This window comes from Elgaria multicarinata, chromosome 3 (genome assembly GCF_023053635.1).
Source record: "Elgaria multicarinata webbii isolate HBS135686 ecotype San Diego chromosome 3, rElgMul1.1.pri, whole genome shotgun sequence".
In the NCBI taxonomy this organism is placed as follows: domain Eukaryota; kingdom Metazoa; phylum Chordata; class Lepidosauria; order Squamata; family Anguidae; genus Elgaria; species Elgaria multicarinata.
Genome location: NC_086173.1, coordinates 94770860 through 94796865, shown reverse-complemented (window position 1 = coordinate 94796865; position 26006 = coordinate 94770860). Strand labels below are relative to the sequence as shown.

The 26006-nt window shown below is 40.6% G+C and overlaps 1 protein-coding gene across 5 annotated transcripts in view; it reads left to right on the top strand.

The window, feature by feature from the left end:
• The window catches only part of EBF1 (EBF transcription factor 1), a 410357-nt gene that overhangs the window by 316792 nt on the left and 67559 nt on the right, over positions 1 to 26006 (top strand). For all 5 annotated transcript variants that reach the window (XM_063120931.1, XM_063120930.1, XM_063120929.1 and 2 more), the window contains exon 10: positions 1254 to 1380. In XM_063120931.1, the coding sequence (XP_062977001.1) occupies positions 1254 to 1380 (127 nt within the window). The remainder of the gene's footprint in view (positions 1 to 1253; positions 1381 to 26006) is intronic.

The window sequence follows — 26006 nt, the reverse complement described above, 5'->3', positions numbered from 1 at the left end:
CCTTAGCTTGACACTTTGGGAGTGGGGGAGGAGGAAGAACCATTTGTGGGGCAACCACCACACATCCTAAGCCCTGCTGTTTTGCTGTGGGCAGGGCGGTAGGGATGGTCACCTTATTCTTTTTCCGTCCCATTGACTGCAGTGGGATTGAAGGAACTAAGACAGTTGCAGGGCTGGTGTACAGTTGTACTGGTTCTGGAGGCTGTACTTGGAAAATGAAGGGCCTTAGGATAAGGTATCTCTGACTGCTCCCCCACCATGTAGCCTTTCCTCCTGCTCTGCAGGTAAAACACCCGGCTTACCATCAAGGCTCGGATTACTCTTTTTATTTAATTGTGTTCATCTAATTTTGGCTTTGCTGCATTTTTATTCATTTCCTTATTATTTTAAAGGGAAAACCATTTTAAATGTGTGTCATACTTCCAACAGATGACTGGCGATGTTGTTACTTCTGAGCTCCAGTATTGATAATTGTATTATAATTAGGGTAAGAGGAGTTTGGGAAAGGCAAGAACAGTGGATTCTAAAAATACCAAAATCAAGTCATGTTAGAAAATATATGTAATGTTAGAGAAAAGATTGTTGTAATTTGAAAATATATATTTTTTAAAAAAAACGTGGAAATGATAAAATCGGTTCAATTAAAGAAGCATTTTATGTCAGTGAATGGAAAAGCTATTTTGATGGAAAATACTAACAAGCTCAGTTATATACTCTGAGCATAATCCAACCAAAGGTAAGCGCTTTAAAATTGCATAGATTTCAATGGGAGAGTTATGCACATGCTTAGTTCTCCCATTGACATCAATGAAGTTTAGACGCGCTTTATATTGGCTGGATGGTTCTCTGACATGAGGCACATGTTCCATTCTACGATTTTCTGTTAACTTGCAATAATTTGCTAGAGAAGCTGGCATATGCTGGGGCCCGAATGGAAATCATTTGGGAAGCATGAATATGAATCCGTAAGTTGAGTACATTCAAATGCTGCAGGATGGCACAAGCAATTTCGTACCCCGTAGTAAATGCCTGCCATGTATGAAAACAGAGTTAATATTATTATGGCTAGGAAGATGAACAGTTGCAAATATTGTTGTCATTGGCTTTTATGCTGGTTACTTCAAGAATACATTCAAACACTGACAGGTTAATTACACGTTACAAAGCTTTGTTTATGTTATCTGAGAAGAATGTGTTATTAAAGAACTATTCTGCATCTAACAGATTCCCTCCCTTCTTATATTTTCTTCTAGCTTATTACGCCTCATGCAATCAGAGTTCAGACACCGCCCCGACACATCCCTGGCGTGGTAGAAGTTACATTGTCCTACAAATCCAAGCAGTTTTGTAAGGGTACACCTGGAAGATTCATCTACACAGGTAAGACTGCTTTAATTTTAACACATAATATAATGGGGAAAGACATGTCCATACACCTTCTTTGATGTTGCTTCTTTTTGACTGAGCGTTTCATCACAAATATATATTTTTCCTTTTTACAAAATGATATTTACATGGAGCTGAGTCCTGCAAAACACGCAAACATGTATTCAATAGGAAGTGTTTTTTTAGTTATGTGCTGGCTGAGAACCTCTAAATATGAGATGAGTCCTTTATCAGTTCCATGTCATCTTCTCCACAGGTTGAATGAGTAAGAATAATTAACTAGCACTGGAAAAAGAGTTATGTTGATTGGTCCTTTAGTGACACATCTTTTAGAACCAAACTGTAGCCAGTGGTTAGACTTGGACTGGGAGTCAGGAGATCTGGGTTCTAGTCCTCACTCGGCCATGGAAGCTCACTGGGTGACTTACAGGGAGGTTGTTGTGAGGATAAAATGGAGAGGAGAAGGAGGATTATGTATGATACCTTGGGTTCCTTGGAGGAAAAAAGACAGAATATAAATGCAATAAAGAAATAAACTATGGGTTCTGTTATTTTCCAGACATGAAGAGAGTGTCGGGTATAGATATATAATGAAAGCGAACACTATTTTATTTATTTATTTGTTAAATTTGTATCCTGACTTTCCACTAAATGGTGCTCAAGATGTCTAACAGCAATAATACAAACACAATGAAATATAATCAAATGCAATAAAACAATAAAGTATAGTGTAATAAAACAATAAAATGCAAAGTTCAAATACATAAAAGCTAAGCAGGTAAGACATTACTAAGATGAATAAAAACAATAAGCTAAAACCAATTACAGCATATCTACAAGTCATCTTATGGGTTCAAATAAATAAAAATGTTTTTGACTGTTGGTGGAAGCTCATCAGAAATGGGCCTCCTTCAGCTGGGCCTCATTCAGCAAGTAATCTGTACAGCACCATGTACATTGATGGTGCTATATAAATAAATAATAATAATAATAATAAGTATTTTCCAGAACTGAGAGCAGCCACTGAGAAGGCCCTTTCTTGAGTTCCCACCATATATGCTTCAGATATTGGCGGGACAGAAAGTAGGATCTTAAAAGAAAAATCCTTTCCCAAGGATCTTAAAAGTCAGGCAGGTTCATGTGGGAGACTTTGGCCATTCAGGTAATCTGGATCCAAGTCATGTAGGGCTTGGTAGGTCATAACCAGCACAACAAATTGTGCCTGGAAACACACTGCTAGGTAGTTAAGCTGTTGTAACGTGGGAGTTGTATTCTACCCTAGTCAATAATCTGTCTCTAGCATTTCTGAATTATCTTCAAAGGAAACCCCACATAGATCACATTACAGTAGACCAAATGTGATATAACTAAGGCGTGTGTCTTATGGCCATATCCAACATTTCCAAGAATGGGTGCAGTTGGTGCATGAGATTTAGCTGTGCAAAATTGTTTCCGGGCACTGCTGAAACCTGAGCATCTAAATTCAAGACTGAAGAGTATATCCAAACTGCAAACCAGAGTCTTCAAGGGGAGCGTAAAGACAGGTTGAACACCTACTTCCTGATCTGCTTTTGACTAACCAGGAGCACCTCTGTCTTATATGGATTAAGCTTCAATTTATTTGCTCTCATCCAGTTCATTACTTACACCAGACATTGATTCACAACTAGAGCAGCTTTCTTGGATGTTGACAGAAAAGAAAGATAGTAGTATTGGTTGTCATCAGCCTGTTGGAGGTCTCCAGCAACACCTTCTGAAATTACCCCTCCAAGAAGGAGCAGAACCACCATAAAAAGTGCCTCCAAGTCCCATCCCACTCAGGTGGTTCAGAAGGATACCTTGATTAATGATATCAAAAACCACAGGAAGATTCAGCAAAAACAGCAGAGATTCGCCCTCCCTCTCCAGTTCTCAGCATGGATAATCTACCTAGACAAGCAAAGCAGTCTCTCCAGCACCAGGTCCAAAACCAGATGGAGATTAATCTAGATAACCTGCCTCATCCAGGAAGTTCTGAAGATGAGATTCCACTGCATACTCAAGTGCCCAAGAATAGAATATTGGAGATTGGCTGGAAATTATCCAGGGAGAGGTTCAGGTTTTTTTTATATATAAATAAAATAAAATAGAGGTCTCACCATCAAGCCCTTTAGGCACAATAGAATCACACCCTCTTTTAGAGAGGCATTCACCACTGCCCTTACCTACTCAGCCAGTCCCCAGCACCACTTGCAACTTTTATAAGCCTGGGAGGGTAAAGGTCAAACATACATGTGGTAGGTCTTACCTCCCCAAGGATCCTGTCCATATTATCAGGTTGTACAAATGGAAAAGTATCCATTATAACTGGATAAAGAGGAACTAAGATTGCATCAAGTGTATGTTTTATAACATTATCCACCCAAAATAGGAAGGTAGACAAGGATGGTGGCGCCAAAAGACATTTGAAGATACAGATATGTGCTGCTTGATAAAGCTGAAAGAACACATGTCCAGTGAAAACAGGCTTCTTCTAATGGATATACTTACCTGATACAGTTCTATCTAATACAGCCCAATATATCAATATGAAAGCAGTTGTACAAATATGAGTCTACTAGCACTGAACTACTGATCTTGACTCTGTATTAGAAGAAAGTTTGGCAGCTTTCCCATGCTATATCATCTGCTCTTACCAGAAGTACAGAGAAATAATGCATTGCTGAACATTGGGGTGATATTGGAAGGAGGGTGTCTGGATAACCTGGCTTCAGAATTTCTGCTGGAAAGTGCCACATAGGGCATGTTTAGACCTAGGGATTGGAGGGGGAGGATCTCGCAATATGGTGATTGCGAGATCCTCCCCCTCAGTCTACACGCGGCACACAACGTCCTGGGAAGAGGACATGGTGCCTGCCATTTATTTATTTATTATCGAAAATAAACACACAAGTGCTCAAGCGCTAAAGGTAGGTTGTTGTTTTTTAAAAAAGACCCTCCCGCTCCCACCTCCCACCCCCAGTTCCCAGTTACTCGCGAGGAGCCAGGACAAAACCGGGATGGCGGCCCACATCTCCCGCAAACTCGGGATCATCACGAGACCGTGGGAAAAGTCAGGATAAAAGTGTAGGGCAATATCCCAGGGAAAGGGAGGGATCATCCCACCCTGCTCCTGGGATCCCCTGTGTGTCATGTGGATGCACAGGGATGATCCCGGGGCGATCCCCGGGATATCCCATCATCTAGACATGCCCATACTTAAGACCACAGATTTTCAACATAATTATGGTTTTAAAATAATATTTTATTGAAACTTGGCTATAGGACACATTTTTCTTTGATTAGTGATTTGATCATGTTTATTCAGAAGCAAGTCCCACTCTGTTTAGTGGAGCTTACTCTCTGTTTATAAGATTGCAATCTTATGCATATTTCCCTGGGAGTAAGTACCATTAAATTCAATGGTACTTATTTATGAGTATGAAAGGATAGGGTTGCACCATAAGACACACTTTCTATATAACGTGTTTGTGTGTGTTCCACTTCTTTTATAGTGCAGAGATCCCATCTGGTTGCCAGGATTGCTAGACCTGGCAGGGTTTGGATCAATGCCATTAATGCTCTGGGGACAAGCTCCTCTCTGTCACAGCTGCAGCCCACTTTTATCCGTTCTTCTTCTGTGCCCAATAAAGTTCTCCATTTCCCACGCCTCCTGTAATATAAATCATTTCCTAAACGATTGTGTAGAGTCCTGGCTTGGTACAGATATAGCTTAATGTTGCCCATCTCTGCCTTGATATATTTTTTTGCTTTGTGCCTCCTTACTTCTGCCCCAAGTTTCCAGGTAATTACTCTAGTTTATGCTTTTTATTTAATAGTTGGGCTTCAGATTGAAGTCTGATATCTCAGTTTAAACTCTCATTCTGTGGAAGAGAAATATGATATATAATTCATAGCCTTTAAACTGATCATGCAACCCACTACCATGGGCAGCCATTTATACCAGCAGAGCATAAACTACTGGGAATGCTACTGTGTACACAATTGATTGAATGCAGATTGTGTAGCAGCAGTGCTTGAAGACTGCACCCAATAGTATAAGTGTTGTCCATCCCTTAGGCCTCCTTTTAGCTCCTCCTAACCTGGCCAGCCTTTAAACGCTCCTGGTCAGTTACAGGTCTTTGGCGGGGCAACATCCAGATTCTGGTTTTGATTGTCTTGCCCTTGGTGTTTCTGCCTGTCAGCCTTCCTTTTCCTCCTCTACTCCCATGGCCATCTGCTGATTGCAATGGGATTTAGTTTTGATTAAATGCCCAGGGTCTTTTTAGAATCCATCCTGAAGTGAATCAACTTGAAGTGCAGGGCTTTGAGGGTTTGTTTTTGCTTGGCAATATTCACAATGTTATATAAAACAGCGGTAGGCAACATGGTCCTTGTGGGCACCTATGGGCAGGATCCAATGGTGCCCTTGCATGGGACTATCCTGGTGTGTGCATGACCCAGGAACGAGCATTTCCCATTGTTTCAAGGCTTGCCCCCAGAAGTGCTAGATCATGGTTGCCAATGGTAGAGGCCGCACATGTGCTGTGCTGATGGGGCCTGCTGCATGCGCACTGGGATGGGTATATCTGGCTGTCTGCACAAACGCATCATTGGATCTTGCCCAATGTGCCCCCAGGCATCTTTCTTCGCCATATCCCAAAGTGCCATATCCCTCCTGCTTTTTATTTTAATTAACACTTTTTCTTACTGGCAGCTGGAATTGCAGTGAAATAGGTGTCTGTTGGGGCAGAAAACTGGATTCAAAGAAGTAATTTAGTCTGTTGTACCCACTTCTGCCTTATGCTTAAGTCTTTTGGGTAGGTTACTTGTCCTTTACCACACTTTCCATGACAGCTAGTTTGGGCTTTAGTTTCTCAACTTGCCAAATGTGCCCATGGCCCAAAAAGTTTGCTTACCCCAGATATAAAACATAGAAGGGATCTGGACAATCCACAGTAGATGGTTGCTTTGTTTTAAAAAGGTGTGTGTGTGTGTGTGTGTGGAGAGAGAGAGAGAGAGAGAGAACGCGCATGCACACACACACACACACACACACACACACACACACACACACAAACACTTCCCACCTCCAGAAATGCCTCCAAGCCCTTTAAACAAAATGCAGGATTGGAGCAAGCCTGCCGATCAGTTTTAGTTAATTGAAAATTATAGGATTGACCCAAGAGGAAAATTTCGTTTGCACTCCAATCACTATTACAAATTAAGGAAAATTACTACAATTTTGTTTAGCTAAGGTTTCACACTGAGTTCACAAAATTAGCTCAGCCGCCCTGACAAAGTCAGCACTTTGTTAGTGATCAGTAGAAGGGCGAGGGGGGGAGGATAATAGACTGTGGTGTGTACAAACGAAGCATAGAAAACGCTATGATGCTTTACAGAACTAGGCCAAGTGTTTTTAATTAGGATTATTAGTTCATTGTAAATTTTAAAGAACAATCAAACTAGAAGATTAGCTGTTTCTTTTAAAGCTAGAATTTCTTGCCATTCATTTTTCCCATGAGAACTTCTTTTAACTCCCACATAGCCCCCTATTTTATTTTATTTAAAAAAAAACCAAGTCTCATTATGGGCCTACAGGAAATGGACCAATTGGAAGTTCTGATACTGTAACATTCCATAGCAGCGTTCCAGTAGATGGGAATTTTTCCACAGTGTTTGTCAGTGAATTCAGTGTTCTGGAACGTTTTACAAAACCACAGAGGCCAAATGTTTTCTCAGAGGAGTTTGGCCTCTGTTTTTGGCTGAAAACAGTGAAGCATCACTTGGTGTTTATTTACCCTGCAATTGAGAATGAGAAAAGGGACAGAGGGGAAAAGAAAAGAGGAAAACGTATTGGGGGTTGTGGGTGGTACAAGAACCATTCAGGCATACTTTCCTCTCTGGTAAAAATGTCGTATCCATTAATGGCCCCATTTTGTGGTTAGGTCTCATTTAGAAGAAATTATTTTTAATCAGCGTTCAACAAAATATCCCCTCAAGCCACCTGGCTGTAAACTGATTTCCCCCCTCCCCCCTTTACTGTTAAGTGCTTAAATTCTCAGAAGAAAATGCCTAGTGACCCATTAATTTTAGGTACTCCCCCCTTCTTTTAACTGCCAACAACTTAGAAATTTGATCTGTAAATGCATGTTCCATCAATGAATCAAGACTTTGTACGCAAGGAGAAATGTTATGTTTTTAAAGTATTTTTATAAGAAATACACAAGTATGAACTTCAGTGAGAGGATTTATTAAAACGTGTTTCTTTGACCTGTCCCCCAAAGCATTTCATAGTCACTTGGAAAATAAAGCAATTAATATTTGGATGTTAAGAGATTTAAATATAGGAAAAACCAGATACTTCCAGTCCTTAGCAGAGCTTGTTTTTCTGAAACTTTTAAAAAGCCGGCTTTAGTGCAAAATGAGCTATTTAAAATTTGTATAACTATATATGCCTAAATTAATGCTTCTTCTTGTTGTTGTTGTTATTTTACCTCAAGCTTCCATGAATGCTGTTTCATTGACGGTTTGGCAGAATGGATAAATAAATTATTGTATTTAAGGATGTATGGATTTTGTAAAATCCATTCAGTCTATGTTTCATGGATTGTCAGGTGCCTTTCATTCCACCATCCGCTCATTGATGAGATCGGATATTACCCCCCCCCCCCCAATTTCCTGAATTTGTGCAAATTCACATTTGCATAAATGCATAATTCCACAAATTCACACATGCAAAAATGTTTGAATTCCCCCAAAACGCACATTTTCATGCTTTAGCCTATGGGTGGGGAATGCATTTTGGGCCAGTGTTTTGTTTTTTGTTTTTTTAATTGTTCTACAACTAAATTTGCGTAAAATTCAAGAAAATAAAATAATGGTGCACAATTTCATGGTATCTGTGTGACTCAGGAAAAAAAAACAGTTTGTTGTGGAATCTGCTGGTTGTGGAATCTGCTTTAAACTTATTTAAAAGCCTTGGAAAATAACCCAGTGGCAAAATTGGTTCAGTGAGCTCCCCAATTCTAAACCTGATCCTTCAGGGAAAGTGCAGTGGTTGAAGACCATCTTCCAAAACAGTTCAATCACTCACCAATGGCACCTCTACATATATAAATGAAGCTGAAAATTATTGACCTTCATCCAGAATGTTAGTGAGCCCAGATACTGGTTCAGCACTTCCACTGACTCAGCTGAATCTGATGAAAAGGAGAGATTGAGTTGGATGTCATCAGCAAATTGATGACACCCAACTCTAAACTGCCAGATGATCTCACCCATTTGTTTCATGCAAATGAAAAAAAGGATGGGAAGAGAGTCCCACATGACTCTGTATCATGCCGAAGTGCCAAACACTAGCTTCCCAATGCCACCTTCTGAAATTGCCAATCCAGTTAGTACTGTAGCCAGATAGAAATGTAACTATTGTGTTGGAACAGAACACCCTAAACCCAAAGAGAGAGAAATCTAACTAGAAGAGCTAACAATTGAATTAAATGCTATCAGTACAATGAAGTACAGTAGAACCTATCACTAAAATATACCTTATACTTATACAACATCTGCAGAATTAATGCTATTACAGCTAATCAGACTAAAGACTATAGTGAATTGAACATATTCTTTTAAATACTTTACACCCCCACTTGCTAACAAATATGATCTTTTTTCCTAGTTACCCAATGAAGTCATATGAAACACAGGGTGTTCACAATTTTTTTTTAAAAAAAACCTCCCTAATATTATAAGTCTAAATGTGCCTGAGGCCTTCCAACCTTGACTTTTTCCTGTCTGCCCTAAGTGAATAAGTGATAAGGCCAGAAGAGAAATAAATCATTGAAATTCCTGTCCAAAGAAAACATATTGACTACAGCCAAGCAAATAACAGCCCATAACCAATGGTCCAATTCATCATTTATGTAATAGGGGATATAAAGTGTTTTCTACCTATGAAACCATAAGGTGGGGGAAAAGGTTGATAAGAGCCCAATCTAAGCTGTGTGATTTGATTATTAAGAGACATGAACTGTTTGTCACATACCTTTAATCTTTAAGATGTGTTGCCATTTCTAAACTATAAATTTGCAGTGTAGGATTAGAAGACTATTAACAATAAAGACGTAAACTAGACTTTATAAGCCTTTCTTGCCATTTTCATGCAATCACATAGACCCTCAGATCTACTAAACTATTTAATGTGTTATAACTGTTATCTGACCTTCATAGCCAATAAACCATTTTTTCTTTGCAGCTTCCACAATAAATTAACCCCCAGGGTCATTGGAATTTATCTTGCAAATCCTTCCCTTTATTCTTAACCAAACGCTCTCATTTTCACACCCTCGCTTCTAAACTTTGCTCTGTTTGATTGGACTTACTGGGATTTTATATTCTATTGTTGTTTTAGAACTGCTGCTGGTATAATATTACTCACTTAAAAACAAAACAAAACCTTGGCCTGATTCTCAAAAGACTTTCAGTGAAAACGATTCTAGTGATTTAAATTAATCATATAAAGATGTTGCATTTTGAGGAGTGGGCACATCATCATCATCATCATCATATTATTATTATTATTATTATTATTATTATTATTATTATTATTATTCCCAGTGATGTAATAGTGAGCTTTTTGATTACGAAAGCAGATGCTTAATATCTAAAATTATATTTAAAACATGTCCAACTCTTAAGTTTATTCTGAGTTTTTAAGAAGTTTTCACTAGCAAGTTTATTTTAATTTAGACCTGCAAATGCCATTATTTGTACACCACTTATAAGGAGGTGTATTGATTACCACAGATTAGTGACTCCCAGTGATGTAATAAGGAGCTTTTCTGTGATAAATGGCTGTTATGATCAAATTGGTATGTGAGAGTTCACTTACTGGTCATGAAAAAACAAGTCTCGAAGATGAAACCTATTGCTTTTTCTGGAGGATTTCCTGAACGAACAGTTTGGGAAACACTGCTATAGATAACACTCAGGGCTTAAAGCCAAAGTACTATATTGCTGATAGCAAAAGAGCTAAGCAAGTGTAATTTTTATTTAAATCAAATTTAGCTACCATTCGGTAGCCTGTTCTACATCTCCACAATGCTGTGACATGAAGAATAAACCTCCTGTGTGAGTGAGGGCAGCATATTCATTTACTTGAATGAATGAGAGAATAAACATGGTGCTGATATTTGTACACCACTTATGTTCCAAACTCTCCATTTCAGAACTTTCCATGTAGCATTGCTCAAGTCAAAATGCCTCAATTCATAGTGCCTCCTATGGTTTGCTACCAGCTAGGAAATGAGAAACCATGGGCTTTGCTAGACCTACCAGGTGTTCCGTCGTTGAGGAGCGGTGAAAGCGGATTTTCCCATTCAGCCGTGACGCCTCATGCTCCACACCTGCCTTTGATTTGTGGCGGAAGTTTGCGCCGTTTGTGCTGCTGCCGCCGCGAGCACGGTTGCGCAGCCACACCGGCCTGGTTGCCGCGGCTTTTTTTTTGCTCGCTGCATGGTTTGCGCACGTCCGAAAGACCGCAAACTTGTGCAGCCGTCAGCGATGCCGCCGCCGGCCCCGGCGGCGGCAGCGGCGGCAGCAGTGCCAGTGCCAGCTGAAGTGCTGCTGGTGCGGTTGAGGGTCAACACTGATGTGCTCACTTCCTGATGGGGGTCGTGGCGGGTGTAATATGACCCGAGGTCAATCGTCTGCATGGGCACTCTGTGCTTACATCTCCCATCATGCCTCTGAGGTGTTGGCGGCGATGACCGCCTCTGTGCCCTCTGCCCCATCCCAAGGAGCCAACCCATATCTGGCCGTAGCCATGGCAGCAGCCCACAAACAACTCTGCCCTCTGCCAGCCTGGTACCCACACTAACAGGCAGCGTACAGCACCACCATTATGCGGCCACGGTAGCTCCCCACCGCAAGGAGTCACCAGCCACTTTTCCGTTCCTCCGTTCCTGCGCAAACTGTCACTGGGGGAGTAAAAAAAAAAAGCCGCTCCGCCGCGCTGCCCCAGCTGGTGGACTGCACGCAAATGGCGGACGCGGCTTGACCGAAGCCGCTGACCACTCCCCCTTAGCACGCCTTTTCCTGCCCAGTGCGGACCGCAGTGACCTCACATCCTCCCACACGTACTCCGAATTACTGCGGGACGGCAGGAAAAGGCGCACTAGAACTCACTTTTTTAAAGTCGGGAGAAAGAGGCTTCACCGCAGGATAACGGCGGATCCTCGTGAACGTCATCTGGAAGCCTCGACGTGACTGCGGAAGGTAACGCGCGCTAGAGCCTCGTCTAGTAACGCCCCAAGTTTCTGATCCTGGTTTGCCTCTCTTTGTTGATTCATAGTTAAAGCTTCCTTGATAGGCATTTTTTCTTTGCCTTTGCCAGGCAAATTCAGTCAGTGTCAGCTGGTAAAGCTTTCTTGGTATACCAGTCAGTCATGGGCAAAGCTTCGCTTACAGAATGTTTGCTCCTCACATAGCTATTAATGGCACCAGAGCCATGCCAGGAAAGAAAAATATAGTGATCCTAAAACAGTGAAGAACAATGTTTTAATTACTGAAGGGGTACCTGGAGTATGTAGCAGCAGCTTTCTTACCTTTTGTTCTCATCTTTGTTCCTTTATTCCTGGATTAAATAAAGTTGCAGGACACACTGCTGAAAAATCTTCCAATTTAATATACCTCAGAAAACCCATAGTGCAATGCTCTGCATTGCAAATCATGCAGAGAAAAATGCATATCTTTGCACGTTTTGCAGTCCAGTGCATTGAGCTGCGAGTGTCTTCTGAGGGATATTAATTTGGTGGACCTTTGGAATTTTTAGTAATCAGTGCTGCAGTCTTATTTAGTTCAGAAATATGACAGCTGATCAACAGCACTGAATTGTGATAACTTCTGAAATTGAATAGAGGCCTAAAAGACTATTGGCTTTTCTTGAAAACAACGTTAGTTCTTTATTTCAGCAAGGTAGAAGAAGCAAATTACTGTGAAATGCCGTGTCTTTCAGTTACACTCCTTGTTGTCCCTTTACCCTTCCACCACTTCAACCCAGCCAACATAATCTTTCACTTTCTTCCGGTGAACATAAATCATGGTTAACCTCCTGGCACCACGACTTTGAACTGTTTGTTCATTTGCACCTGGACTTGGTGCTAGTGGTTACCACCAGGAAACCCTGACTTCCCAGCAGATGTAGGGTTAATTAAAGAATAGAAAAACACCTATGAATCCCTTTTCTTCTCCCCCTGTATCATTTTGTGGAACAGAAACTGAATGTGAATAAATAATTGTTCTGATAGAGCAGACAGGAAGAACTTGCAATTTAAATGCTAAGAGAGCTAGCCTTTCAATGTTTGCAGAAGCACAACTTTAAAAACAAGTTGTAGTTTTTGTACTGGACCTGGACAGCTGCTTTTGTGTGTTTTCTAATCAAGACACACTTCCACAAGCACATTTCTGGGATTATGCCCCATTGAAAACAGTAGACTTGCTGCTAAATAAGAGTGTAGGATTATGCTGTGGCTGTGTAATAGTTAATCAAGCAGCTGTTGTACTTTTATCACAGAGAAAGTGCTTTCTGTTTCAAGCTTTCCAAATACTCTGCGCCCCAACCACACTCACACGCATGCTTTCACAGAACAATTTGCCCCCTGCAAAAGTGTGTGTGTGTGTGTGTGTATGGGAATATGCTCCAATTTGCAGGGATCAGTTCTAAGAAATTTCAGGGTTGTGGTCTTACCTTTAAATATGAGGTGGCCAAGCACTTTCCTTATTTATTTTTATTTTAAAAAGTCTTGCCACTGCTGGGACAGAATGTTTCTGTGGATGATGCTACATCATGACAGAATATCACAGGTGCATTCTCCCCAGGATTATGGCCAGACTGTTAAGAGCAGCCAGGCTGCCACTTGAAGGTGGTGGCGAAACAACTTCTTCTTCTTCTTCTTCTTCTTCTTCTTCTTCTTCTTCTTCTTCTTCTTCGAGAGAGAGAGAGAGAGAGAGAGAGAGAGAGAGAGAGAGAAGAACTAAGAAGTTCCTATGTTTTAAAATCCTGGAAATGCAGATAGTTGTGCCAGGTCTTAATTGCCAGCACATGCAATTTACAAAACTGGATTACTGCTTGTTAAAATGCCTGGGATTAATCTGATCTGTGTTTGCTTCCAGAGTTCTGCCTCTGAAGAAATAATGAACAGAGTGTTTCTGTGCATCTACAAAGTTTTCTCGGACCAATTGTTAACAAAGCCAGTCCCTACAACATCTTGAATTATTGGAAGGTTTCTTGGATAGATGGGATGGCATTTTAGCAGGCTAGAGTTGTGACATCTTTCTTCTTCCCCCAAATTAAGTTCTAGTTGGATACTTTCTCATATCTCACTTTTTTTCCTCCAAGGAACCCAAGGCGGCATACATAATCCTCCTCCTCTCTATTTTATCCTCACAACAACCACCCTGTGAGGTAGGTTGGGCTGAGAGTCTGTGACTGGCCCAACGTCACCCAGTGAGCTTCCATGGCGAGTGATGACTAGAACCCGGATCTCCTGACTCCCAGTCCAGCACTCTAGCCACTACACCACACTGGTTCTTACCTTCATCTATATAGGATGATTGTGGCAATTAATTACTTTTTTACACTATAGTGATATAACCCCGTGGCTAATGTATTCCAGCTGCTTGCCCTCTTTGTGCCTTGCAATTAACCTGAGAACTTCTACCCTTTCTTGAGTGGTGGGTTGGAGTTCACACCTAATTGCAAATCATGGGAAAGGTTGGTTGCACAAACAAAACAGCAACTTTGATGCTCAAGGAACAGAATGACCCAGGGATCATCCTGTGGCACAACGACTGAAGCCTTTTAAAACCTGACGTGAGCTCCTTTGTAAAGGGTCTTACATATATAATGCAGGCAGCCCATAATGAGAATTCAAAGGAAAGTTCATAGAAACTTTGCAGAGCATAGAGAAGCAGAGGTTCAAGGACAAGCAAGCAGATTCACAAAGGATGTCCTTTGTAAAATTGCTCTACAAGGAAACTGTTCACCATCCTGCCAGCAGGTTCTTTCTGCTTCATTTCCAGGAGATGCTGGAAAGCTGGGACTGGGTGAGAGCTGGGAAGTCCCAGATCTGTTTAATTCCACACAACAAGACAGGTTAAGGAGTCAGTCCTTATAATAAGCTAGTTTCAGCCTGATTTCTACATGTGTCAAGATGGGAATCATCTTGATGTGCGCAAAGGAAGCCTGGTTCTTTTCCTGGCTTTAGCGGCTGTGATGCAAGGAGAGCCATGGTGCTGGTATGTGATGAAAGTGATGTGGGTCCGAGCAGTTAATCACTTCCTCATTTTCCTGCATCTCCAGCTTACCTTGTTTCAGCTTCTTGCTGGCTCAGCATTTCACTCGTGCAGCCTTCCCTAACATGGTGCCCTACAAATGTGTTCAGCTTCAACACTCTGGGAGTTGTAAAGCTCCATCCGACGAGCGTTTTATTGCACACTCGTTACTGGGCAGTCACGGAGTTTGCTCAGGTCCCTGACATGATGTTGTCTGCCTCCTGTGTGCCTTCCACCCCTTCTGGCCTTTCTTGCGCAACAAAAAAAACCCTCATTAAGTCCGATATTTTTTTTAAACTCGGAATTGCTGCTCTCTCCTGCTGTGTGCAGGAGAAGCAGCGCCATTAAAACAGCGGACTCAATGGGCCTCGTGCTCGTTGGGTACTTCCTCTTTTTTGAAAGAGGAAGTAACTTGAGGAAGGAAAACACCGGCAGAGTAGCAAGGTAGGGAGTGTGTTAACCCCCAGTGTGATGGAGCTTGTAGTCCAATGCATCTGGAGGGCACCAGGTTGGGAAGATTGCTCCAAAGGACTGCACAGTGACGGCTGCTGTTTCACCCCCTTTTCCACATCCGTCTATACAGCCAAACCATTCAGTCTTTTTGAAGCTGTTGATCTTCAACAGGGAACTTTTGAAGAAGCTATTCTGTTTTGGGGACGGTGGAAGCAGTTTGCATTTTGAAGGGTGATGCTCCATGATGCTTTGCCATATAAGGCCATTTCCTTGTGCTAGGACATCAGTGTCGATGACTTCTGTCTTTCATCACCTATATATGTATAATGGTTTTGGTGTTAAGTCTAAGCCTATACCAGTTTACAAACCACTTTTGGCAAAGAGCAGACAAACCAGAATATCAAACTGCAGTATGTAGCTAGTTTGCAAAAGCACTGTTTCTACTAACTGTGATTCAGTGTCATGTCTGATTACATGAACTGTTGTCAAATCGTAGTTATGGCTGGTGCAACATGGAGGTGGTAGTTGCTCCGCCTCAAGAGGTTGCTGCACCATATTGATGGGAGCGAGTGTTTGAATTTATGGAGCTGAGTTGCACCAGGGACAAACAAGAAGCAGATGAGTGCAAAGCTGTGGTTTTCCTGCTTTCTGTCTGGAAACTCAAACCCTGATATAGTTTCTTAACTATTGAAAGCACCATTGTAAATGAGCCTACATGGTTTTGTGTGATGGTAGAATTGTTCCCTTGTGTTTATGCTGGTAGCTTAGGCCTGCATTACATTGCTGCTGTGTTTTAGAGCATAGGATTAGATTGTAAAAATGCTCTCTAAATGATAATAGAAATACTTATTAAAAACTCATCAGAACTTGTTTGTAATGAACCTTAAAGCATACTCTTAACTGCAATTATTACTGAACAGCTCATAAACTTTTGGTAAAAAAAGAAAGAAAGGAAAAGAAAAGAAAAGAAAAGAAAAGAAAAGAAAAAGTGATCTGCTTGTGGATGCCAAATGCATTATTTTTCCACACGCCGGATTAAAATCCTGGTGCTTACATCTTGTAAATATTAGACAATTAAGAATAGAAGGTGGCTTTTTTAGTTAGAATCTGTGATTCACTGATAAATTGGATGCTGAATGTAGTGTTTAACATCTCACTATATGCTTATGATTATAGCATTGGTTTGTAAGGCTGTTATACCTTAAAAATGATATATAAATGTCTCAAATAATAAATAATAAACATAAACAGTTTTTATCCTAGACCAATTTCGTGAACACCTATTGACTTTCTAAGATTGTTATGTTAGCCAAGCACATTGTTAGATTTGGGATAGGTAAGCCACCATACAACCGGTAAGGGTTTTCGATGTAATACCCAAATCACTGGGTAATTAACTTATATTGCTTCCTCTCCAAGGGGTCTGTGGGTAGTTTCCATTAATGTCTAAAGAAGACACTTTTTGTTAAGACACACTAAGAGTACTGCAGCAGATGAGTTAACATGATTTGATTTGCAGACACTTTAAACACTTAGCAGGAGACAGCTCTGGAAGCTAATTAAATCATTCTAAGGTGCACAGAATTATCTGCTTTGTAAGAAACAATTTCAGTGAATTATGCTGGTCTTTTAACTGAGATCATGCACAGAGGTGGTGGAGAGGCAACTTTTGCTTGGAATTAAATTTCAGGTGCATCGTGCAGCCCAATTCTCTGTGTTTCAAACACAGGAGCTTTTCAAGCTCATACTGTGATTTTGCAAAGCAATTTGCATTTACAGGATCCAATTCAACATAGCTCGGTGAAAATCTTTCCACTCACGTTTTGACAAACCTGCCCCTTTCAACCTGGTATAGTGCCCAAGTTGTTAAAAAGAAAAAGAAAAAAAAAAACATTTTGGCACACTCACTACCTTTCAGATACTGCATCTTATTTAGTGTACCGGAATTCCCAGTTTAAAGTAATCACAAAATTTATGGAGAAACGGATAAAAAAGGTTGTAAAATATCGATTTGAGGAAAATAATAACACAACTCATCTATAATAAGAAGAAAAATGAAGCAATAATTCAGGGGATATTGAGCGGCCTGCTGCTGGTCATATTGATCTGGTTCTTTAGTGTGTGAAATCGCACCTGAGATTGGAACTGCATTCCTTCGCTCATTATTTCAGAGATAGTATTGCCTCGTTACAAGGGCCTTGCAGAGCTAGGATTGTTAGAGCGAGAGGAACCCCTGCTCAAAATAATCACAACACAGTATGGCTTTCAAACCACAGTGGTCTGCTGTAAAACACCAGCACTTATGACTACACAAATCCTTTGCTTTCTTTCCTGAATCTTATTTCAGCTCTGAGTAATTAGGAAGGTGACATAGGGATTCATTTGACTTATCATACCAACTGCTACGGTTACATTGTCTCTTTAGAGTATCCCTTTCTATACAGAAAATACAATCTTAAAACATTCGTTAACCATTGCTACGTAATATCTATGAGTATCATACCTATGAGAGGGATATGCACAGCCCCTTCAGCGCATTGAATGAAGATTCGGGGGGTGGGGAGGGGATATATTTACCTCCACCATGCTCCGCCAGGCAATGACTGTCCATTTCTCAGAAGGAATTCTTCACTTAAACATATATGTATACAGAGAGTTCCTACAAATGAAGAGGGACCTTGATTGGCCCTTGTCCTTCTTTGCGTGCACATCTCTACATGTGGAAAACTCTTTCTGATGAACATCAAATGGACTTTCGTTGGGGAACATGGTGATGGTGGTGAGCAGGACAAGCCCACATAGCCCTGCAGATATGGATTTGTATGATAAGTATTGAAAAAGTCTTACAGTGTATGTCCCAAAATCAAAGTTTATTTTGAGAATGAATGCTAGATAAGGTTCACCTAAGTAGTTTTACCTAACACTATAGTATAATGATTATACAGTCACCATTTTGTGCAGCACTGTTTCCTGTTTATTTGCTGACTTCTGCAAAAGCACTACATGTAATAATTAGAAATAAATAATTTAACAGATGGGATTTTATAAAAGAGAATAGGCACAAGTTAACATGGAAAGATGAAAATCGAAGAAAAATTGCCTGAGATATGAAAACATCATCTGATGTAATATACTTGTATTTCTAGTCTTCTAAACTGAGATGTTCCTAAAACAGAAACCTAAACTTTTCTTAACCCTGTGGCTCCCACCACAGGATAATTTGTGACAGAACCCTCCTAGAGTTTCCTCCAGAGCCATACCTCAACAATAATTATTGAAAAATGTGACTATAGTCAGTTAACATTGTCCTTAAGTGGCAAAACCTTCTAAAAATGTCAATGAGTATTGATTGACCTATGAATTGCAATGGGATCCTTGGAAATGCCATGCTTTAGCTGTCACCAGCTCCTAAGGAAAATGAATATGTAAACGTGGAAGAAGACCATAGTCTGTACACAGTGAGTGAATTGGCATTTCACTAAAATGATCATTTTTCTGTGCAGTGTAAGCAACTTGTTGGAAATCTAGAACAGAGGTAGGTAGAAGCTAGACTGGGATCTGCTGAGTAATTTGCAGTTGATCAACAAGAGTTTCCCACTAATTTAAAAATAGCAAGAACAAAATGAACTCCACCATTCAAGTTATATTGCTGTAAAAAAAGAAAGCTTGGGGGTGGGGTGGGGGTAACCATAAGTGGATTTTTGTTTTGAAGGATTTTAAACTCAGTTTAGTTCTAGCACTCAAAACAAATTCTTGGACTCAGAAGTCTTTCATTCATAGTGTATGTATTTTGCACCTGGCTCAGGCTAGTGCATCTTTAGGTTCTAGTAAAAAACAAACGACCCCAAAGATGTTGCCACAAGCTTGAAATCTTTTCACCCCAATCTAGAAGAGTATGTGTATGTCCATCACATATCCATCAGTCCTTTTATACTTTGCTTTAGATGCTATCGCAGCAAAGATTATGCCTAATATGTTGTATAAATAAATAAATAAATAAATAAATAAATAAATGAACTCCTCTGTCCAGGCCTGGCATCACCACCTGGCACAGTGGGGCAAATGCCAGGGCCCATCATCACTGACACTAGGATTCCACACATACACACTTGGGCTGGCCCAAGACATTTTGCTGCCTGGAGTGAAGAACAAGATAGCACCCTTTCCTGTTTCATATACAAAAGCTCACTAGACTGATTCTACAACATTGGTTGTAGAAACAGCATTTCCATTGAATCTGAAGACAGTGGGCTAGCTTAGGGAGCATATGGCAGGCTGTTAGGCACACAGTTCTCTCCTTAGGCCCTTGGTGCCACCTCCCAGCATCTGCTGCATGAGGTGACTGCTTCACCTTGCCTATGATAGCCAGCACCTTTCACTTTGCCTATGATAGCCAGCACCTTTCATGGTTTAATGTGTCTTCTGAAAACAGCCTAGCTTTCTGCTTTATCACCGGGGTTAAAGTCATGGTTTAAGGTATCTTCTGAACGGGCTCATTGTGAACAGAATGCTAGACTAGATAGGTCTTTGTCCTGATCCAGCAGGGCTCTTCCTATGTTCTTAAGTTCACAGTTGCTGATTTGATAGTCACCCCAAATCAGGCAGAAGGTGCTGATGTCAACAGGGGCAAGTATCCGCACAGCAACTGTGCACTTGCGAAGTGCTGGCCATGGCATGCCCATCTCCACTACTACCTACCAGAGCCCCAAAGTAATTTGGCCAAGTGTAGTGGTTTAGGCCTTTCAGAGAACATTAGAGGAATTGCATCCAAATCCTCTGCATGTTGATTTGGAAGTAAATCACACTGAGAACTTTTGGATTAACTCCCCCCCAAAATTGCATTGGATTGTACTATTTTAAAATATTTCTTTAAGTTTTTCAGTATGGTTTCAGTGAGATCTATTTGACAACCAAACCTATCTTCTGACAGATCATGACAACTGTGTACAGATTTTATTGTTACAGGATTTCCCATAGTATGTGTTCAACTTGTTTTAGGTTGTTAAAAACAGAACAGGAAAGACTGCAGCAATTGTATTAATTTGTTAAGTGTTTGAAACATGCTTAGGTGTTTTTTTTAATTGACCTTTTAACATTCTGTTACACTATTCACTTTTTTCAAAAGCACTTTTTTAACTTTGCATTTTAGATTTTTTTTTTTACTTTCGCATACTTGTAAAGGAAAAGGGAAAATGGCTCATCTATACTGTAAATTCACTGTAAAGAAGTTCACTATTATTTATATTTTCTTGTTAAAACCAAGTAGTGTGCAATTTGTAGGAAATGGAAACCACATTTTTTACTTAACATTTCCAAAATTAAAATTTACGAGGGAAAGGGCAGAAATAAAATAGCTACAATATGGTCATCCATAATTACGTGTGTGGTTGAAATGCATCAGCATTTAAAGAAAATGAGACCTAAAATGTATCAAGCATTTGTCTCCATCTGAAATTTCACTTCTGCTTTATCCTTAGAGGAAAGAACTTACTGATGTCTTTTCACAAAACTATACTAATTAAAGAACTACTATCCTCCCAAAGATTAGTTTGGACAACTGTCTGACAGTCATTTCTCCTCTTCTGTCCATCAGTCTATTTTCCTTTTTGTTAACTCGTTTTATGCATATTCAACCCTTCACCGTACATGATTCACAAATGAGTTCTGTTTCTTTTGAATGGGGAGGGGGAAGGCATAGTTTATTTGACCTTTGCCAACTTCAGCTATTCCAGTAATCCCATGAATATGTCCCAACCTTCCCCTCCCCTAAAACACACAGAGACTTTTCCCTTCTTTTTTATTTTATTTTTTTTCCCCACTGTTCAAGGTTATTGTTACAGTAACAGGCAAAAACAGCTATCACTCTGGAAGATTATTGTTGTGTGTAACAGTATGAGCATATGGCCATTACATCACATATGCAGCATTACTTAAAGAAAACAAATAATCTGAGCCAGCAATACCAAGCGGAAGGATTGAGAGTGTGCATGTGTTGGAAATTTGGCGGGGATTAGTATGAGGACAACAAAGAGTACATTGAAAGGAGAATCCTAGAAGGACTATGACAGGCAGCATTGGTGCAGAGAAACTATTAAGCATACATATCTACCACAGCACTCTGAGGTGACTGTATGAAAGCATCTAAGGCTACACTACCCGGTGCTGGTGTGACAGTTAGTAATGAGGCTGTGACTATAGGAGGAGTCATAACCGCTTCCAGCCAGAGGCTGGGAACCCTTTGGCCTCTTGTTTGGGGCCGACAGCTATTGACACTGTTCTAAGGAGTTGCAAGAAGCCCCAGTGATTGGTGTTCGGACTCTGTGTCATGTGATCTTTGAACTGCAAGTAAACCTGAGGTCTGGGACTAGGCTGCCTGTTTTGACCATGCCCAGGGCTGGAAGGAAGTGGGGATACAATGCAGGTGTTTGGATTGCGCCATACGTTGTTAGGCAAGCATTTATCTTTTTGTGGACTTGTTCAGTATTCAGCATACTATATTGACACCTAAGTTGTGGATTTTTTTAAAACATGTGTACTTATTCTACCTTATTCTAATTGTAAAGTATTACAGGCAATGGCAGTGGGAACTACTGGTTGGGCAGGTCAGTGTCCTGCTGCTCCCAAAAGAACAAAAATAGTTTTAAAAAACAAATTGGCCAGTATGCACCTCCCCTTTCTTCTACGTCACTTGACAAGACCACGCACAACTTGCTTGCCCACGCCTCTGCTGATTCTAGAGCCGCCAGCTAGCTGATCTTCTCTGTAGCTTCAGTCATTGTACCATGCGTCCGCACACAGCAGGCAAGCACAGATTACTTTCTCCATGGCTTGGGAAAACATGGAGGCCTTATTTGGAGGGCAGCCTTGCTGGGCCATCTTCACAAGATGTAGAATGTTGTAAACAGAAAAAAGGAGAGGAAGTTTTCATTGTCCTGCAACCTAGTCAGTCTGATTTGAGTAATAGTAGGAGGGTAGAATGGACGTCGGGTAAGACCGCACAGACCATTGAGCAGCCTGTAGATTGGGGATAGATCTAGGAGCTAGCCAATAAAAATGGGACTGGGGGTGATCCTTTCTGCTGCTCTCAACCATCTTGCTTCCTTTTCCTTGGTTGGTTCAATCAAACCAGCTCAGTCAACTGTAGAAGTAAGCAATAATAAGGTGCAGACCTAGGCAGCAAGTGAGCTGATTCTTTTAGAATTGTTCTATTATTATTATTATTATTATTATTATTATTATTATTATTATTATTATTTTAAAAAAACTGTGTTTAAAGGAGTGGCTTTGTAATGTTGCATATCTCAGAGACACTTCCTCTAAACCTTTGCTTTAAACTCATGATGTTTAGATTCATGTGTATGCCTCACTTTGCCCTTTCTGAGGAATGGGTTCCTGCTGTGGAGCAGACTTCTCAGCTCTGCCTACTTCTGCCCCATCAACCTCAGTGGGCACCAGACACTACTGCTAGTAGGGTATACTTTGCATTAAATATTTGCAAGAAGTCAAATCTAGACTCTTCAGGGTTTTTTTTAACTAACCTAAAAATTTGCTACTCTTCCTTCAGAATTTACATTCCGCCTTGGATTCCCTTTCTGAATTAAAAAAAAAAAAAACAAGTCAAATAATAGGCATTTGTTACAATAAATTGTGTCAGACTGTAACTTTTTTTTGCTTCATTTACATTTAATCAAATTATACTTTATTTGCAATACAGAATAATGAGAACTCAGCAATAAATCAAATATTTCCTCGCCAAGGGCCCAGTTGAGATAGAAGATAGTCACAGTGTTTGTGTGTGCATGTATGTAAAATGTTGCAATAACAGAGTGAGAAAAGCCCATGCTGATAAATGTTCATATGCAAGTATATTAAGTTGGTTTGTCTGTGGTGCAGCCCATGGGAGTATTTAGGATACTGTATTATCACTTACATAATTTAACAATGATCTGTTTGTGTATCTATACCTTCTCTTAAGAGGTTTTCCACCCCATAAGGGGAGCGCTATAAAGGAACTTGGTTTCATAGTTGGATTGGTGGTTAGATATTTGCAGTCTAAACCTTTGCTCATCTTGAATCTCCTGCTTATCCAAATCATTCCTTGCCCCTGCCCCATTTCAGTGTAAATACGTAACTACGTATCCCCCCAAAGACTTTTAGATGAATGCAGCTTACTGTATGTATTGTCTAAATCTTGTGAAAAGATTTGCCCCTCGTTGCCATTTTAGAAAGGGGCAAAATTAAGAGGGGGAGATGGTAGCAATAACTGATTCACAAATCTATTCTCAGCTTCCCTTTATCTGAAAGAAAAAGAAAACACTGCAAAGGCTGGCCTCTTCCAAGTAATTTTCAACTCCATCTCCCCACCCTCTCAGACATCTCAGGCTACAAAATCAAGTGAGGCACCTTCAACAGTCCAGTCAGGTCCTCCAGGAAGTCTGAAGCTGTCCACACTACTAATCTTGTCAGCCTACAAAAGGCTTAAAGTTGGCTTTAGCTTCCCGCTGAGACATTCTCATCTTATTGACTAGTAGGAGAGATTTCCACCAGCAGGATCCACTTGGAGCTGTACAAGGTCCTGATTTCTTCCTGCTTTGATCTAACTGCCAGCAGATGCTACCAGCTCCCCCATCGTGCCTCAGGGAACTACAGAACTGGACAATGACTAATGCACACTATTTCCAGAGGCAGAGCTGTGTAAGTCTGTTGCAGAAGCAACAACAGAGTCTTGTAGCACCTTAAAGATGAACAAATTTAATATAGCACAAGGGTTGTGGATGCATCTGGTGAAATTAACAGTTTCCATGAAAACCTATGCCATAATAAATTTATTTATTTATTTATTTATTTATTTATTACATTTCTATACCGCCCAATAGCCGAAGCTCTCTGGGCGGTTCACAAAAATTAAAATCATAGTAAGACAACCAACAGGTTAAAAGCACAAATTTGTTTGTATTTAAGGTACCACAAAGCTTGGTTAGTTGGTTGGCTTTAAGGTAACCTAATATTTCACAGAGGAATTGCAATGTATTAATCACTGAGGTGAACATGTGAGGAGGAATGGAATCATGGCTGCTGACCTTGTTCCCTTATACAAAGGCTGAATTCAATTTCAGAGGAGATATCCATGGTCACAACCCAATAGAGGCTAAAGGCCAAAGAGACAGGGCCAAAATATTAAAAATACTAGCTTAACACTCTTATTGCCAGTAATTAAACCTTAGGGTGGGGGGAACCTGTGCACAAGCCAGGAGACCAGTGGTTGGGAGGAAGAGTGTGGCTTTTTAGAAAACTTCAAATGACTGAACTGGGAACCTTGGAGGGCCAGATTTGATCCCCTGGCCTGAGGTTCCCCACCCCTACCTTACACTTAAATACCCACTGGTCATTCTCCAGGAGTAGTCATATGTTGGGCTCTAATTTTAAAGGACCTTATTTGTGTACACCTGTATGCATGTAGGCCTCTTAACCTAATTGGAGCCCCAATTGTTAATAGAAGCCCTACACGTGTTTGACTATATGAACTAGGCTGTTTTACACTAATGTAGAAATGTATGCATTCCTCTCCTATTGAACTGCACTGGCTGCCTATTCGCTACCGGTCCAGGTTTAAGGTCCTTGTATGAGTGTACAAAGCCCTAAACAACTTGGGACCAGGATACCTGAGAGAGCGCCTTCTCCCTTACCAATCTGCCCGGTCACTGAGGTCATCCGAGGGCCTGCTCCTGGTGGTTCCACATAGATCCATCCTCCCATTGGAATCCACCAGGGGAAGAGCCGTCAGCGTGGTGGTGCCCCTCCTGTGGAATTCCCTGCCTCTGGAGGTCAGGCAGGCGCCAACCTTGTACTCCTTTCGGCGCCTCCTGGAAACATCTTTATTCCAAGAAGCCTTTCTTTAACATGCAGCCTTGGATTTCTGTTTTTGCTTCTTTTTAAATTTTGTTTTAACTGTTTTATTCTGTTTTTATTTTCATTTTACCTTGTACACCGCTCCGAAATTTTTCAATGCGGAGCGATATATAAATATTCTAAATAAATAAATAAATAAATAAATAAAATATTTATTAAAGTATATTTGCACATTTTTCAAAAATACAGTTCATTTCATGTGCGTTTTTCAAATGTGCACATGCTGTTGAATGCATTTTTGGGGATTTGCAAATCACATTGCAAACTTGGAAATGTACAGACTTCGACCACACATTGCGTCCAAATCTGTGTTTGGTCCAGAAGGTGCAAACTGGGTAAATCCTATTCAAAAATAGGCTGAAACAAATTTAGCATACATTCCTACACTAATGCCAGACATACTGTCTTCCATGGGGAGGCATGATCAGTGGGTGCATCAGTGTCGAAGGTCTGTTTTCTATCTGTATTCTAACTCAGAATAGATTAAAAATTAACTCCACATCTTTCTCCAGTTGTGCTCTAGCCACCGTCCTTACTATAGAAAGGTGTCTTCTATCAGGTCAGGGCATTTGCCCATCCAGCCCAGTATTGTGTGTTCTGATTGGCTCTCAGACTAGGTTTCAAACAAAGGTCTTTCCTATCACATGCTATCTAATCTTTTTCACAGGAGTTGTTATAAATTGAAGCTAAAACCATCTGCATGCAAAGCACGTAGTCTACCACTGAGCTATGGTCCAAAAGTTTCATTGTATTCAGCTTCTCATTGACCTCAGATCATCAAGGAGCTAGCCAGGTGTAACTATCAGTTACATCTGCATCTGAGGTGAACTCGCCATTGTAGTCCATTGAAAGGATAGCTTGCAATATTATTAATAAAGAAACGGAGTGCCATCTGAAAACCTGTTCCA